Genomic DNA, 18,455 nt, shown 5'->3' on the forward strand with positions numbered 1-18,455 from the left:
AATATTATCATTCTCAAGTTAAAATTTCTTTTTTTATCTTTTAATGTTTATTAATTTTTGACAGAGAGAGAGACAGAGCATGAGCAGGGGAGCGGCAGAGAGAGAGGGAGACACAGAATCCAAATAGGTTCCAGGCTCTGAGCTGTCAGCACAGAGTCCGACTCGGGACTCGAACTCACAGGCCACGAGATCATGACCCGAGCCGAAGTCGGACGCTCAACCAACTGAGCCACCCAGGCGCCCCTATCATTCTTAAGTTAAAAAACAACTGGGTGTCTACATAGCTAGTGTATTAGAGTTAAAATCCCAGTATTAAGGGTGCCTGGGTGGCTCAGTCACTTAAGTGACGGACTTTTTTTTTTTTTTTGCTAAGTTTTTTTTTAATATAATTTATTGTCAAATTGGCTAACATACAGTGTGTACAGCATGCTCTTGGTTTTGGGGGTAGATTCCCGTGTTCTGTTGCTTACATACAATACCCAGTGCTCATCCCAACAAGGGCCCTCCTCAATGTGACTGACTCTTGAGTTCAGTTCAGGTCATGATCTCATGGTTCGTGAGACCAAGCCCCATGTCAGGCTCTGCACTGACAGTATGGAGCCTGCTTGGAATTTTCTCCCTCCCTCTCCCTCTGCACCCACCCTGCCTCCCCCACTTGTGCACATGCAAGCACAAGAACTCTCTAAAAAAAAAATCAAGAACTTGGGTTTAATCATTGAGAACCTTTTATAAGCTCTAATTTGTAAAATTTACAAGATGTGTCCTTGTAGTGTCTTAAATAGTAAAGAGGATATTTGAGGAAGTATATACCATCAGAGTGGGATTAAGAGGGGGTATGGACCACAGTTTTTTCTTTTTGTTTTTTGTTTTTTGCATTTTTTTAATTTATTTTTTTTATTTTTTAAATTGCCCACTGTTGCTTCAGAACCTGTTCTTTTTAAGCTTTGGGACCTGATCATTCCCAAGAAACATTAGGCATCTATTCTCTCATTCAGCAGTGGGCAGTGGGTATTTCATTTTCAAAGTCACAGAGCATGAGAGAGACAAATAGCAGTATTTACACTGTGCCATATGTCAGCAGGCCTTTCTGGATCATTATGGTGATGTCTTTCCTCTCTAAATAATTTTTACAAATGTACTGATGAAGACAGATTTTTGTGGTCTGTCTTTGATGGGTCATAAGATGAACCAGCACTATATTTTTTGCTGAAAATATGCGTAGTTGTGACATGGTATTTCATACTTTTGAGCTTATTGCTGCCAAAATGAACATAGCTGTAAGAAATGATGATCCTCTCATCTTTGTAACAGTAAAATGGCTTCCTAATGTGTTTCCCTAACTCTGAACATTAACTTAATATTCCCCTGGATTTCTGAGTTCAATCCTTTCCCCCCGCGGAAATCCCGTGAAGAATACAGCTTTTGACCAAATGACAGAGCATAGAGGATGAAATTAGTTGCATTAAATTACGATATGACAAAAAGCCTTTCAAAATCTTTGTCACAATGCAACATTCAAGCAACACTAAACGCACCAGAGTAAAAATAGACCAAGGAAGAGAGTTAATATTTTTAAAGGAAATCTTATGAACTAAGATCACTTACGAATTTTGAAAGTCATTGATTTATAGCCGGTATGCTATGGCAGTTTCTAATTTGGAGATCCTACCTTACAATCATATATGTTGTCTCCTCTTGTTTAATCTATGGATATAGAATTAACTGTTAAAATACTTTTTTGGTACACTTTTAAATTTCTCAAAAAAACAAGTCTCCATTGGGAAAGTTAGCATTTAAGAAAGTAACAGAGAAAGGGAGGAAGCATAAGATATACACTTTTATGCAATGTTTATTGTCTTTCTAAGTATATGTATCTAAATAACAGCATACATTTTATAAATTATTATAAAAATCAATTTTATTCTAAAAACAGAAAGAAGAGTTTTGATACCTTTTTCCTTTATTTCTACCATACTTTGGGTTTATTTTGTGTTAATTTATTTCCTTTTTCCCCTGAAAGATCTGATGTTTATGTTTTAAGTTTAATTCTACCATGTTGGGATGTGGGAAAATAAAAGCTTTTGATAGGGTTAATCTAGCTACATAAAAGTCCATGTTGAATATGATCATAATCTTGAACTTTGATTAGGTCTGAGCTAGTAATATCTTGTGATTAATCAAAATGGGTTGTACTGCCTGTAGTATAAGTCATCTTCACAGATGGGATAGAGAATTATCAGAGTTCTCTTGAATATTTGTTTTAATCCCTTCTAGGATAAAATGGCTTTGGATTTTTTTTTTAACTTTAAATCAGATTGAGTTCACCAAATAAATGAAGAAGAAGAAATTTTGAAGTCTAGTTTTGCTAGGATTATAGGTCAAAAAAGAAGGAACTTGTTTTTTAATTCACAATATTTCAATGTTTCGTTGAATGTGTTTCATATGTTGTCTTGTAAAATTTAATAAATATTCCTATTCATTTTGTAGTTGAATAAAAACTTTATGAAAGGATATAACAAGATATACTTCATGGAAACAATGTTGAAGTTTTTACTGTTCCCAACAGCATAAAAGATTTTTCGAGATTATTAATTGTCCCTCTTCTAATGATATAATCCTAGCCTAAAGTGACATCTGATAACAAAGAACTTTACTTTGGCAAGTGAACTACCTGACATCTAACACTCAGAACAGTACAGACAGAGCTCATACATAAAATGGTTACTAAGTGTAGCTGTCATTTCAGTCAGCCATTTGAGTCTTACAAGGTAACAAAGTTCTTCAAAAAGTTGCTCACCAAAAGCTATGAGTTGAACTGTATACCCCAAAACCCACACATACTGGTGGGGCTCAATAAATCCATGTCTTTGATTATATAAGAATCATTGAATAAAAGAACGGAATTAGCTGTGCAATTCATCCATTCACTTCTAGAGTGGATTCATAACTCACATGTATTAAAATAGGGACTTAATTTTTTCTTGTGTTTGCTTGTTTGTTTGTTTTTCTCATAGGAGACCTGGTGAGCCTCCATTGATAAAAGGCTGGCTTCCTTACCTTGGAGAGGCCCTGAACTTCCAGAAGAATCCTTTAGGTTTCATGAAAACACTTCAAAAGCAACATGGTGACACTTTCACTGTTCTCCTTGGGGGTAAGCAGCACTTCTATAAGTACCTTCCATAAGTCATAAGTTCTTGGGGTGTCTGGCTGGTTCAGTTGGTAGAGTGTGCAACTCCTGATCTCAGGGGCATGAGTTCAAGCCCCGCACTGAGTGTGGAGCCTATTTAAAATTTAAAAGAAACAAAAAACAGAAAAGAAAAATGCTTAAAAAAATAATAAATTCTCAGTTGATTTTTTTCTCAGTTGTTCTTAAGTTGTATTTTTCTCTAGGCAAAATATGGAATGTTTATATATTATTGTTTCATTTGTAGGCTAATACAAAAGAAAACTATTTCTTTGAGTACAGTAATTTTCACATTGAAAACAAAGTTTTTACACAAAGTGTAAAAGTCTTGAGGGTACCTAGGGAACCCTGCTGTCCTCCCATCACCTGCCATTTTGGCTTCATTTGGCTTGGTTTTAAGAATTGTTCCGGACGCCTGGGTGGCTCAGTCGGTTCAGCATCTGACTTCAGGTCAGGTCATGATGTCGCACTCCGTGGGTTCAGGCCCCGCGTCGGGCTCTGTGCTGGCGGCTCAGAGCCTGGAGCCTGCTTCGAATTCTGGGTCTCCCTCTCTCTCTGCCCCTCCCCCACTTATGCTCGCTCTCTCTCTCTCTCTCTCTCTCTCTCTCTCTGTCAAAAATAAATAAACATAAAAAAATTAAAGAATAAAAAGAATGGTTCAAGGGGAAAAAAGGCTAGAATGTATTAACAGACTTTATTTTATAGAGCAGTTTTAGGTTTAAAGAAAATTGATCAGAGATTACCCATATATCCTGTTTCCCTTGATCATAGTTTTCCTTATTATTTCCTACTATAGTTTATCCCATAATTTGTCACAGCTGATGATCTGATGTTGATACATTATTAAAGGTCTGTGGTTTACATTAGGGTCCACCCTTTGCGTTGTACAGTTCTTTGAGTTTTGACAAACGTATGTCATGGATCCACCATTCCCTGGATATTATTCACTATCATAGAGGATAGTGTAACTGCCCCCCAAATCCTCTGGGTTCCACGTACTCATTCTGCTTTCCTCCCGACCTGATCCCCTAGCAACCACTGATCTAGAATGTATTTTTTTTACAATGTATTTTTAATTTTGAAGTGTTTGTTATGCTTCTCACTTGAATAAAATGCTTACAAAAGAAAAAAGAAAACTACAGCAAGATTACTAAACATCCCAATATCATAGGGCTGAGAGGAAAAGTTGGAATGTTCTTCTCTCATCCTCCTTTAAGGCCCATGTTGTCCAGCTGTATGAGCTAAATAGCTAAATAGCTGCTGTGTAACAAACCTCCCCCAAATTTAATGCCTTAAAGCAACCAATCTTGCCTGAATCACTTTTGTGGCTTGAGTCATCTGGCTGCTTAACTGGGAACTGGATGTTCCAAGATGGCTTCATCACGTGCCTGGCTGGGCCTCTGTGTCCACACGATGTTTCATTCTCAAGAAGTTGTCCTTACATGGCAGCTAGTGTTTCAGGTGGGTGAGAGGAAAAGCTGCAGAGCCTCCTGAGAACTGGGCTGAGTTATTACAAAACCTCTCTTCCACCACATTTTATTAGTCAGAGCAGTCGTAGCCCAGCCCCAACTCAAGGGTAGGGAAATAAACTTCACCACTCTCTGGGAAGAATGGCAGAGTCCCATTGCAAAGGAGCATGTGTAGAGAGATAGAAAGAGTTTACTGTAGCCATCTTCGCATAGTCTTTTATATCAGCTTATCACTGGACTAGCTATTTCTTTTCTTCACCTTTCATGTCCTATGTCCCAGAAATCTGATCTCTACAGATTAGATTATCTGCACTTCTTTGCCCTCTGACTTCTAGTTGAGTGTGCTGGAGGGAGGGCAGGAAAGGCCTTTCCAGGCTGTTCTAGCTCCCCATCTCTCACTGGGCTGTGGCAACATAGTTCACTCACCTTCCTTTCCTTCCCAAGAAGAATGAAGCCATCAGGTATGATCTCAGACCCTCACCCATCTTCCGGACATCCTTGCATCTCACAGCTATCCCCCTACATTTTCCCTAATTTCAAAGAATGTTTAAGACAATTACCTGTCCTCGTGACCATAACATCCTGCCTCCAAAGGTCCGGTTTCATTATTTATTCTTCCCAAACATATGTCTTCATTTTTCTTTCCCTCTTAGGCCCTTACATAAAGCTTAAAATAGCCATACTTAAGCTTCTCCTATATTCTCCTTCTAGGTACCTTTCATTTCTTTTTTTTTCTCTTTTGCATCCAGATTTTTTAAGTTACCTACATTTGCTCCCATGCTTGCTTATCTCCTAGATACCTCCTACTTGGAACAAGCCATCTGCCTTGCTGAGGACATTAATGGGCCCTCACCTGACTAGACCTCTCTACTTTGTTTGACCATACAAATCTCTCATTCCTTCTCAGAATGCCCTCTTCTTTCACTCTGGTGACACTGCACCTCTGGTTCTTTCACTGACTCTGAGGATGCCTTAAACTGGGTCATCTTTACTTAAACACCTTTCTTTGCTCAACCCTTTTACCTTCCTCTAACCAGCCTTGGAATTTTATGTTCTGTTCCTAAAGAATTTAGGTAATTTCTTCTTACTGCAATTACTCTGTTGAGTATCAGAAGCAACCTTTTGTACATAGAGCAACTTCATTTCAGTGCTGCCATTTTAATGTAATTGGGAGAAAAACAACGACCCAACTGGATGAAATTATCAGCACGGCTTGCCTTCTTGCATGAACAGGCAGTATCCATTTCATCACAACCTAGTGGCAAGTCTCTCCCTACACTCCGATTTCAGAAAAATTGAAATGGAAAAAAAACATCATGCATCTGGAGCAACTGCATATCTAATGGAATCCTCACAAGGCTCCCCAAGACTGGGCTCCCCCACCTCTCTGGCCTCGGCTGTTGCTACCGCTTGCCTTGTGCTTAATGCACTGTTAATACGCCAAATTGTTTGAAATTTCTCCTCACACACGATGTCCTTTTGTGCCTGTGTTTTGTCTTGCTGTTTTTTCTGCCTGAGTGCCGTTCTTCTGCTTGTGAGTCATCCCGAAAAGATGACTGACACGGGTTCATCTTTTGAGGTCATAGTCACATTACACTTCCTCCCCAAAGCATCATTGACCATCTCTTCTCCCCTGTTATGTTTAACGCCTCTTCTCCAGGCTCCCATTATGCTCAGTATCACTCTGTCATGGCATTTAATAAATTGTGAATTTATTGTTAATTCATTTGTCTATTTACCTTCATTATTCTTTATCTCCTCTATTGCCAGCATTTAGACCAGAGCTCAGCACTGATTGATTCACAATAAATATTTGATGAGGATATTCCCAATACCTTAGAGCTGATGAAACACTTACTATAATACAAATAAAGGCCATACCTGGTGGTTCTATCCTAAGTGATCTTTTGGCTTCATAATAACAAAACTACATTCTTCACTTAAAAAAAAAAAAAGAAATCACTCTTACTTAAAAACTTAAACTTTATGTCCTAATGAGTAGACACAAATTATTGATCTTCTCCGTTTTCCCTTTTAATACATTATACAAAAATAGCCTGAGATGATTAAGATGATTAAACAGAAACTTGTGGTAGAGTTGGATAATGTTATTCACTGTTCAAAAAACCAATTTCCACTGACACTTGATATCTTAATCTTAGACGCTAAGAAGCTTGTTGAATTTCTGATGTCTAAATAATTTGACCATGGTTATGCTCTTGAACTCAACAGTACACAACCACAGTTGAATATGTACCACTACTCCCCTTTGGCTCCTTACCAGAGTTTGTATTAATTCCTGTCAAGATACCCTGTTAATGTATTTGCTTCTAATGATCAGTTTGCAAAATAGCTCCTTTGGAAAATGTGAAATGAGGAACGGGGCCTTCCACCCTTGTCCCGTAATGTGATTTCAGTTACTGTATGCTCTTGCATGATGAACAAATGATTGTCATCCCTAAAAGTCTCAAGGGACACGGATGTCATCTTAATAAAGAAATTAAAAGATACATCTTTTCATGAGAAACCACGTAAATTCGTGCCCTGTCGCAGAAAATAGTTCTCTAATTGGTTTTGTGTGGTGGTGCAGAGGAACAGTTTTCCCTAGATGTCACCCCAGCGAAGCACCACTGTACATCATTGTCAGCAGCTAGTGAAATCTCCCTAATAAGAGGGAGAGTATAAAATGTGATCATCCTCAGAAACTAAAAAGTTCATTCATATTTCACTTTCAAACTAATATTTTCAGCTTGATGTTTTAAAAAATTCTATTGAAAAACTAAGCATGGAGATTAAAAGCTCATAATTAAGGAAAATCTCTTTAAAATCCAAATTTATCTCATATTTGTTGACTAGGCATTTCTATATCTAAAGGCTCAAATAGTTGTCCTGAATTTCCATGGATGTGTCTCTGGATAGCACCAAATACCTGAAATGAAAACATCAAAATTCAATTTATAACGATCCAGATGTCAGACGTTTTGTGTACAAGACAACTGGGTGAATAATTTAATTTTTCTTATATTTACTGATGTACTTTGCGTTATGTAGCTTCACCTTCCTAAAAGAAGTGATTTCAAAAGAAGTGAAAAGGCTGCCGAGTTAGTAAAGGATCATGCACAGGTTATACAGGAATGCTAGAATTAATATCTTTAGACTCAGCTCTGAAAAGGGACAAGAATGAAATTGTTGTTAAAGAAGACATTAAAAATTTTCAGCCCATTTCAAATTTATTGCTCTAAAAGATAATTATATATGATATATATTAAATAGTTCATATAATATTACATTATGTGTATACATATATATATATATATATATATATATATATATATATGTAGCAGAAGTGAGCCCCATTTTGACATTTCTATGTTAGACAAATGCAAACTCTGAAATTCTTTAAATCAATATTTCATATCAACTGCTGACAGCATTCTTTTCTCTTTTGGAAACATGGCAATGGATATTGTTTCTACCTTGTGATCTTTGTAAACTAGGCAACTTGCCTATCAACACTTGATATTCATTTACATAAAATCACACTGGAGCAAAAGTTAATTTTGCTCCAAGAATACATGGCCTTCAGAATAACTTTTCAGATTTCCTTTGTTAAAAAATTTAAATTCATTTTATGAATGTATATGTGTTTTCCTAACTGTCTGATTAAAGATTACAAAGAAACTCTGGTTTTGCATCTCACATTAGCAGATGGTGGACAGATGGTTTAAATTAATATTAATTTTGGAAAACTTAGCTTAAATTGTTTATACTGAAGATTAAAAGTTGGAAAGCCAACTAACATCTCCAGGGTTATTAGTACTTCCAAACCCACTTGAAAAGTAAAAGTCCAGAAAATCAAAACGTCTACTTTTAAAGCAATCAACATCTTACTCAGAAAGAGAGTTGGGAAAACACAATGCCTTGATGTTGAAGAAAATTAAAATAAGAATGAGAAAGAGAAAATACAGATCCTGGAGTATAAGGAGGCTTGACAGGAGTGAGAATTTCATTTACAAATAAATTGATTTTAACTAATCAGGAAGGATTTTTATAAAGAACCTATGTGCAATAATTGCTTATTTTAAAAAACAATTTATCAATAATTGGTTGCTAATTAGCTTTTATTCCTTTTATTTGAAATTAATCTCATTGTTTTCTTCCCATATCCTAACCAGCAAGGAGAGAGAGGGGCTATGTGTGTATTTGTGATGAATCGAAGACAAAAACTCTTGCATGCACACAGGCTCTATCTACTTCAGTAGGCCAATGGCCAGTAGCTCATGCTGTCATGGCTGAATATAGTTTTGTCTTTCCACTTAGATTTTAATGAATGTAGAAAATTGGTAAGAAAAATTCAAACTATTCTCTAAAAATTGTGTGTTTTACAAACTGAATCTTTTATACATTCTCTGAATTTTAGTGGCTAATTTAAAATAACCCTAAAGATATTTAACAAAATCTTTTCATTTAGTGAAAGGAGGAAAGTATGAATCACCACCTGTGAAAATACATTGCTTCGCCTAAAATTATATCTTTTGCAAAATAAGAGAATTCACTCTTTTTTTCAATTATTTGTCAGGCAGATGCTGGCAATTTTATTTAATTAAGATGCTATGGTAAAGCAGGTGTCATAAAATATGCTCAAATCCAGTTGAGTCCTTTTTGCTCTCCCTAGGGGGAAAAAATCCAGTTTACTTTATAGACGCAGCTTTGGGATCTGACCAGAATGAATAGACACTTCTAGCTTTACCCTCATTCCTGTATTGGCCCACCTTATTAAATAAGTGAAGGAGAAATACAATATATAAAATTCAAGACGTATGATATATTTTTAGAAAAACATCATAACACATGTACATTAATGTATACTTAAAAATTATGTTTTAAAATTGTAAGACAAAAACATATTATCCTGTTTCAAGAATTAGGTTGCAAATTATTCAAAACTTTGTCCTAATCATGTACCACATTGAATTTAATATCTGTGATGCTGCTTGAATTACCAATAAATAACAAGTGAGGCATTGTTGGTCTAAGAAAGCTACACACACATACACACTCACACAAAGAGAAATGATAAAGTGAAAAGGAAAGTGTGTATGATCTTACAAATGTTAATGTCTATGAACTGTTTTCTAGAAGACAATATAATTAATAGATATTAAAATTTGTAGGGTTATCTAAACTTCATGTCTGTTCTTGGAAAAAAAGGACATTAAATGCCCATTTTAAATACTATTTGCATAATACTTCGAATTAGGAATCTTAAAACAGCACTCTAGTGAGAGGAAGTCAGCACTGCGTAAGGAACGGAACAATGAATGGAGAGTGACTTCTTGTCCTGGCTCTGCCACTAAAAATGGCAGTGGGATCTTGGCCCTTAACCTCTCTTGACTTTCTTTAGCTTTTCAACTGATTAATTTAGAGTTGATAGTTGAACTATCAATGATCACCTGGGAACTGGGAACACTCCAAGTTTCCTGCCAGTTTTGAGAGACCAACCATAGAATGGCAATGTTCCTCAGTGTGCTGCCTTAAATCACTTCAGGCCCCTGTCAAAAATAGAGACTTGTAGGTCCCACATCTAAACCTTACGAATCAGAATCAGGCAGGAATCTGTATTGTTAACCAGCACCCTAAGTCTTTTAATTGGGTAAGTGTGGACAACACTGATCTATGAAAAGACCAAATGTCAGCACCTCAAGGAACTATCTTGATGATAGATAACTCCAGGCAGACTGAAGCAGATTTCCCTTTCTCTTTCCCCTACATTGCGTTCACATCTCTGCTACAACACCATCCACAATGATACAATGATTTCTTTGCATCTTTTTATCTTAAGAGGAAAGAGATCCAAATAAATATCTGGATCTCAATAAATGTTGAAGGTAGGGATGAATGCATGAATGGACAGGTTCTAGTTTGGAATTCTGTTTTAGTCACAAATCAGTAGGTAACCTTGGACATGTTACTAAATCTCCATGAACCACTATTTTCTCATGTATAAAAATGAAAATGCTGACATTTTGATTTGGTATTAGTGTTGCACCGAACATGAACTTGTGAGTACTGGCCTCATACCACATACTCATTTATCTGAGTTAAAGGTATTGTATCCAACCAAAGCTAAGATGATACCAAGTATGAAATAGCTCTTTATGAAGTGTAAATAATAATTTGTTTGTTTGATGTTTGTTTTCTGTTTGTATTATTGTATGAGAAATGTTTAAGTCAAGAGATTCTGAGGATATTTCAAGGGTAGTTTAAATACTTGGGTACTTAATTAAAATAAGACAGTATCTTTTTAAAAGTCATTCAGAATTTAAGAATATTTAACTGAAGCCTTTCCTACTATCTCCCATTTTTAAAGGAAACAGGTATGGAATCTGAACAAAATGGATTTTTATTAAACTTTGCACCTTTCTAGATGTTGTTAAGGTCTTTCTAATTTTGATTAAAATATTTTCAAATTTCAGGTATATTGTGTGTTTTGCTACCAAAAGAGCTCATATTCTCATTTATTTCTTTTAGGAAAGTATATAACATTTATCCTGGACCCTTTTCAGTACCAGTCAGTGATAAAAAACCGCAAATTAAGCTTTCGAATATTTAGTAATAAAGTCTTAAGGAAAGCATTTTCCATCAAAAAGCTGGAAACCAATGATGACCTGAACGATGAACTTCACATCTGCTATCAACTTTTACAAGGGAAATCTTTGGACATACTCACAGAAAACATGATGCAGAATTTAAGACAAGTGCTTGAACTCCACCTACTAAAAGCCACAGATTGGGTCATGACACCGCTGTTGGCATTCTGCAACTCAGTGATGTTTGAGATCACATTTACAACCATATATGGAAAAAGTCTTGCTGGTAGTACGAAGACATTTACTACTGAGCTAAGAGATTATTATTTAAAATTTGATGACAAATTCCCGTATTTAGTATCAGACATACCCATAGAGCTTCTAGGAAATGTCAAGTCTATTAGAAATAAACTTATAAAAAACTTGACATCAGAACACTTAGCTAAGATACAAGGATGGTCAGAAGTTGTTCAAATGAGGCAAGATATCCTGGAGAAATACTATACGCTCGAGGACCTTGAAATAGGAGGTAAGAAACTTCTGGATGATTACTTGTCTAAAATAAAATAATTTACAATAGACCTTTGAAATAAAAAGACAAAATGGTGACCTTGAAAATTTTTATGCTCTTTCTAATTGGCTAATGATAAAATGTTTTACTCTGAAACAACCCTCTGTGATAATTGATTTTTTTTTTTTTTTTGCTGAGGTGGTAAAACAAGATACTTAATGGTGATAATGAGAAAGAGTATAACTAAGCTGCATTTACTCCTCTTATCTCATCCCCCACCTCCCCACCCCCCACACGCACATTACATTTTAAACTATTCTCATTAAGCAGAAAATTAGACTTCAGAAGCCTATTGGTCCTCATTAGCATGCACTGATCCTTGGCTGGGTCTGTGTCCTAACATCTTTTAATTAGCACACTGCAAATCTAATCAGTGTAATAAACGCTATTAATCTTCCTTTTCACTTATTTTCTCCCAGCACATCATTTAGGCTTTCTCTGGGCCTCTGTGACAAACACTATTCCAACTATGTTCTGGGCGATGTATTACCTCCTACAGCACCCAGAAGCTATGGCAGTGCTGCGTGACGAAATTGACCATTTTCTGCAGTCAACAGGTCAAAAGAAAGGGTCTGGATTTCCCATCCACCTCACCAGAGAACAATTGGACAGCCTGGTCTACCTAGGTAATTTATTTTTATCTGTTATGAAGAAAAGAAGGTACCTCTCTGCAAACTCAGTTTATCACTCAAAGCTGTTTACCAAGAGGTGGAGGACACAGCTGCCTAATTGACATAATAACACCCATTTACATCAATTATAAATTATGTAGTTTATAGCTGTAGATACTCTCATTACATGTAAACATTAAGGCCTAGGTAATTAACTATGCAAGGTATGCAAAAGGCTAAACCAAAGCTTTGCAATTATTTGAAAAAAAAAAGTTTATGCCTATTAAGTCATTTGATTCTGAGCATCTGTTGGTGTGCTAACGCTTTCTAAACACTGCTGCACTATCTTGACAAGAAAGGTATTTGGGGATTGAAAAAGAAAGGATTTCAGAAGGCAACTTGTGTACCAAATGTATTTATTCTTCCCTAAAATGGTATCTATATTTGAAGGCAGAGGTTAGGATGTTTTACACAGCTTGAAGTGTATGATTCTCAAGAACGTAGTAAAAGTGATTTCCACTGGAACTTCTTGACTTAAACATACTTGGGGGAGAGAAAAAGGAAGGAGGGAAGAAAAAGAAAGGGAGACAGGAGGAAAAGAAGCAGCAGCAACTACTAATTACTCCATGTGAAATGTCAGTATTTTATAAAATAATCACTGACTCATGAGATATGCATAGCCACTATTTCAAATATATTGGAGGTCAGGAGTGACTAAGTTGGTTTTCTATTTCTTTTTTTTTTTTTAATTTTTTTTTTCAACGTTTATTTATTTTTTGGGGGACAGAGAGAGACAGAGCATGAACGGGGGAGGGGCAGAGAGAGAGGGAGACACAGAATCGGAAGCAGGCTCCAGGCTCCGAGCCATCAGCCCAGAGCCTGACGCAGGGCTCGAACTCCCGGACCGCGCGAGATCGTGACCTGGCTGAAGTCGGACGCTTAACCGACTGCGCCACCCAGGCGCCCCGGTTTTTTGTTTCTACGTAGACGTGTACACCAGTGACATGAGCTTTCGATGACAATGGATTGCATTTTCCTTGACCAGTTTTGATAAGACACATCATATGTTTATGTGAATAAACTTTAACTCCCGAAGTTAAATTCCGTATCAATGAGTTATTCTCTGTCCCTTCTGTATTGATATTTCATCCTGTGGTTTCCTTTACTGTACAATAACCCAAGTCCCTTTGGGCACAGGTAGGAGTATGTCTTTATATGTATCCGTTGTTCCAGTCCTGACAATGCAGGCAAGTATTTTAGCCTGTGTTGGCCTCAGTTTTTTATCTTTTAAATATGTTCCAGGTTCACATTTTTAAAAAGGTGGGGTGGCTCAGTCTGTTAAGCAACCAACTTCAGCTCCGGTCATGATCCCAACTGTTCATGCGTTCGAGCCCGGCATCAGGCTCTATGCTGATAGCTCAGAGCCTGGAGCTGGCTTCCGATTCTGTCTCCCCCTCTCTCTGCCCCTCCCCTGCTTGCACTCGGTCTCTCTTTCTCTCAAAAAATGAATATATATTAAAAAATAATAATAAAATAAATATGTTCCAGTTCTTTGATGGGAACTTCCGAGCGCAAAGAACTCACAGATCTTGAGTTGTGTTGACTATTGGGCGATATTAAAAGGAATGGCCCTTGTGTTCTAAGAGACTGTTCCCACTGACTAGGCTCAGACCCATCAGAAGCAGTAGCGGGAAGCTTGTCTTGTACTGGCACTTGGTTAGCTTGTTCGATCAATTGGGAAAAATGTATCACCGTATAGTCTTTAGCATACATTATCCAAGTAATTTAGCATACATTCTCCAAGTATTTTATATTTGCCTGGAGAAAGAAAGTAATCCCAACATTACCAAAATACAAATATTATTTTGGTCTTTGCAGAATTATTGGTGAACAAATCCAAAAAACAATGTGCATAAAAATTCTGGGTAGTCACCTTCACATGGCTACACAGTATTTTCTGGGTAGATTTATAGATCTAGGAAACTCAAGGTTGCTTTCCTATGTATTCCAGTAATTTCAGCTGCATTTTCTGAATCAGATGATGGATACTGGGAAGTAAAGCAAATAAACTTAAAGGAATATGTGTTTATATTCTGTACACAGTTATTACTCTTAAATATTTAGTTGAAAGTCATCAATTCTCTTTTACTCTCGGCATCTTGTTATTGAAAGAAAAGATAACTTTCCCATTTTTATTTTTTAATTTATTTTTAATATGAAATTTATTGTCAAATTGGTTCCCATACAACACCCAGTGCTCATCCCAACAGGTGCCCTCCTCCATGCCCATCACCCACCCTCCCCTCCCTTCCACCCCCCATCAACCTTCAGTTTATTCTCAGTTTTTAAGATTCTCTTATGGTTTGGCTCTCTCCCACTCTAACTTTTTTTTTCCTTCCCCTCCCCCATGGTTTTCTGGTAAGTTTCTCAGGATCCACATAAAAGTGAAAACATACGTTATCTGTCTTTCTCTGCCTGACTTATTTCACTTAGCATAACACTCTCCAGTTCCATCCACGTTGCTACAAAAGGCCATAGTTCATTCTTTCTCATTACCCCATAGTATTCCATTGTGTATATAAACCATAATTTCTTTATCCATTCATCAGTTGATGGACATTTAGGCTCTTTCCATAATTTGGCTGCTGTTGAAAGTGCTGCTATAAACATTGAGGTACGTGTGCCCCTATGCATCAGTACTCCTGTATCCCTTGGGTAAATTCCTAGCAGTGCTATTGCTGGGTCATAGGGTAGATCTATTTTTAATTTTTTGAGGAACCTCCACACTGTTTTCCATAGTGGCTACACCAGTTTGCATTCCCACCAACAGTGCAAGAGGGTTCCCATTTCTCCACATCCTCTCCAGCATCTATAGTCTCCTGATTTGTTCATTTTGGCCACTCTGACTGGCGTGAGGTGATACCCGAGTGTGGTTTTGATTTGTATTTCCCTGATGAGGAGTGACATGAAAGAAAAGGTCATTTTAAAATTGTGACATTAAAGCAGAAATGTTTAAATTTATTTCATCAGAAGAAATGGCAAGTTCCAGATCTACAGTCTGGGTCCATTTAGGTCCATGGCTAGTGCTAGAGATTTTCATCCTTGGAGCCCTCATTAATTTACAGCTCACTTATCATCAACAGGTGAAAAACAGTTATTCTAAGAGAGTGTAGATCTACCTGGATAAAGGCAGAGCCTTCAGCAATCTAGAAAAGGTGGATCTCTGTTCATCGTGACCTCGGTTACCAGCAGAGGCCAGTGTTGTTCATTGCGAGAATTTAATCTTCTAGAAAATAGTGTGCATTTTTTCTTGCACGAGATAGACAGTTTGATGCAGATTGAAGCAAATTTTTACATGAATTAGTAACACAAGAGATAACCTCTGCGTCTGGTCATAGTTCAATTGTGAATATTTCTCGATATAAGTAGAGCATGAACTGTACATACAAAAGGAAGATTTACAGAATTAAATATTTACAGTGTACCCCCTGATATGGGGTATATGTGTCTCCCCTTTCTCATGTGCTTAAGGACAGAGTTCTATATATTCTAAGTATATTTCTTTAAAAATAAATACATCTGGAATTTCTATTATTATAAGGAAGAAGATCACAAGGATGAAATGAATGCTACTATTTTTTTTAACCAGGAAGAAGAAATCTCTTTTAACAGAGATTTTGCATGTCAGCATACATTGATTATAAAGTAAGGTTGAAAAGAAAGTTAGAATGCCATAGAAATGAGTGCTTTATTCCTGAACAAAAATGATGTCTCTTGTTTAGAGTGATTATAGAAGACAGAGCCCAATGGGGCATGGGTTTATCATAATGCGAATCATTGTGCATATATTATTGACATTTGTGGCTCAATCCTCTAGGCCTTCCATGTATCAAATTTCCTCTGACATCAATATACACTTAATGTCAGCAAAAGTTAAAATATGTACCATAGATTTGGCTTTTCAGTACCAAGCCTGTTTAAGTAATTCAAAGCAATCATCTGTTGTAAGAGGTTGTGAGGGATTCATGCTTTTTTCCAATGCTCTTGAGAATCTTTCTCTGAAACCATTCCCCCTTTTTTTTTAGATAAAGAAAAACACAACTTTATGTTTTTGTATACTTATATAACTTATTATGAGGACTCTGCTTATCATGACTTCACCAAAATTTTATATCGATTGATGTTTAGTAAAGGTCTCTACAACAAAAGTTAAATATAAATTTAAAATAAGATAGTAAATGCAATGAGGCTCAAATAACAGCCAGTTGGGCCGAATCTCAATAGGAAGAATTGGTGATAGAATGGAAGTTTGAGAAACTCTGAGAGAAAAGTAAGAATTTTTCAGTTTTCCCAGAAAGAGAAACCTGGAGTGGAGGTAGGATTTAGACAGAGAAAGAAAAACGAGAAAAGATGAGTCAGAGAGAAGAAAAAAGGTAATGCAAGGAGGGGAAAGAAGCTCTCAAAATTGGAATTTTGACAAACAGAGAGCAAATAATCTCGCTGAATACTACCTCTTCTACATTTGCCTAAATAATGTATATAAATAACTTTAAAAGTATGGGTTCAATAAATGTTATCTATTGCTATCCCCAAAATGATATTTAACCTCAATGCCATCCCTGCAATGTTTATGTTGTTCTCTTCATTTTCAATTATTTGTGAATCAAACTGGTATCTAACTCACATCTACCTTACCCCGCAGGAGTGCTCTTTCTGTGCATCACACATGAAAGAACAAACATACTCTAGGTAAGAAGAACCTAAGTCAAAGTGGATTATAAGTTCTGACCTGAATAAGTGAATAACTCAGGTGTATTGCAGGCACCTAATTTTGTTCAATTACATGTTCTGAAAATGAGAAAAGTTGCACCTGCAGCTGAAGTGAGGGTTATTGGAATAAAAGGAGGTGCTATAAAACTAAAGCTCAGCAAAATGTGTAACAGTTTTTTAAAAGGAGACCGTATATTATAAAACCCCTAGAATTATGGGCCTGCAGTGAGTGATTCTCCAACAAAATTCTATCAAAACTTGCTAAACCCAATTAGTGAGGAGAAAGAAGCAGAAACAAAGAAATGATCAGTTGAAAAAAAATAAACTTTAGTAACACATAATGATCATTAGACATAGTCCATGTTAAATATATTAATGACTTCATAATTTCAAGGCAATTTTATGGACTCCTACATTTTCTCAGGTGATCTTCGCCAAAATACTGGGGGACTAGGGCAGCTCTTATGTTGTCATTATTTTTACAGAGGAGAAAATGTTCAAGGTGCTAAATAACCTGCCTAAGGTCACGGAGGTAAAGGGTTTTCTGGCCACATCCAACCTTTTTCCCTCAGACTTGTCTCATAGCAGAGCCCTCGAAGCCCTTTCTCATTGTCCAAACTGAGAGGGGAGAGGGATTCTTTGTGTCTTGATTCAGCAAAGCTAGCCATGATGAGCACATGTACAAGATCAGAAAATGTGAGCAAGATAATGATAGAGTTAACTATATTTTTAATTTCCAGATGGAACGGTGTGAATGGCAGTATTAACAACTATCATTTTCTTATGTGGTAGGCACTGTGCTACCTGCTTTACATATATTAGCTTTTTTAATTTAAAAGTACTATTATCTTCATTTAATTATTAGGTAACAAGATTCAGAAAGATTAGTTAACCAGCTCAACTCCTACAGCTAGGTATGTGGCAGAGCCAGAAATCGATGCCAGCTCTGACTTAAATGCTAACCCATAAATACTGTCACTTCTGGGGGAAAATGCTCTACAACTTTACCAGAGAACTTGACCACTCTTTTACAAGGATATGTATCACTAATTCTCAGATGCAGTTGGGTTTGAGGGTAATAATGGGGCTAGAGGTTCACATCAGAATTTGGGGGGTGTTTTTTAAATAAAAATAGATATTTCATTTTAAAATAAATTTGCATTTACAGAAAAATTACAAAGATGATAGCATTCCCATACACCTCCCCCCCCCACACACACACGTACATCATTATCATTAACATCTTAGTGTGGTTATTTG

The 18,455-nt window shown here is 36.6% G+C and overlaps 1 protein-coding gene across 3 annotated transcripts in view; it reads left to right on the forward strand.

Moving 5' to 3' along the window:
• Positions 1-18,455, forward strand: part of LOC106985755 (cytochrome P450 7B1) — a 169,203-nt gene that overhangs the window by 136,723 nt on the left and 14,025 nt on the right. For 2 of the 3 annotated variants that reach the window (XR_003415209.2, XM_027042942.2), the window contains exons 2-4: positions 3,015-3,151; positions 11,185-11,772; positions 12,234-12,440. Coding sequence is in view for 2 of the 3 variants with exons in the window: in XM_027042942.2 (XP_026898743.1) it covers positions 3,015-3,151; positions 11,185-11,772; positions 12,234-12,440 (932 nt within the window). In the remaining variant the exon portion in view is untranslated. Of the gene's footprint in view, positions 1-3,014; positions 3,152-7,509; positions 7,654-11,184; positions 11,773-12,233; positions 12,441-18,455 lie in introns of those variants that run through there. The other variant, XM_027042943.2, reaches the window with a different exon arrangement.

The sequence above is a fragment of the Acinonyx jubatus genome, chromosome F2 (assembly GCF_027475565.1).
Source record: "Acinonyx jubatus isolate Ajub_Pintada_27869175 chromosome F2, VMU_Ajub_asm_v1.0, whole genome shotgun sequence".
NCBI classification, from domain to species: Eukaryota; Metazoa; Chordata; class Mammalia; order Carnivora; family Felidae; genus Acinonyx; species Acinonyx jubatus.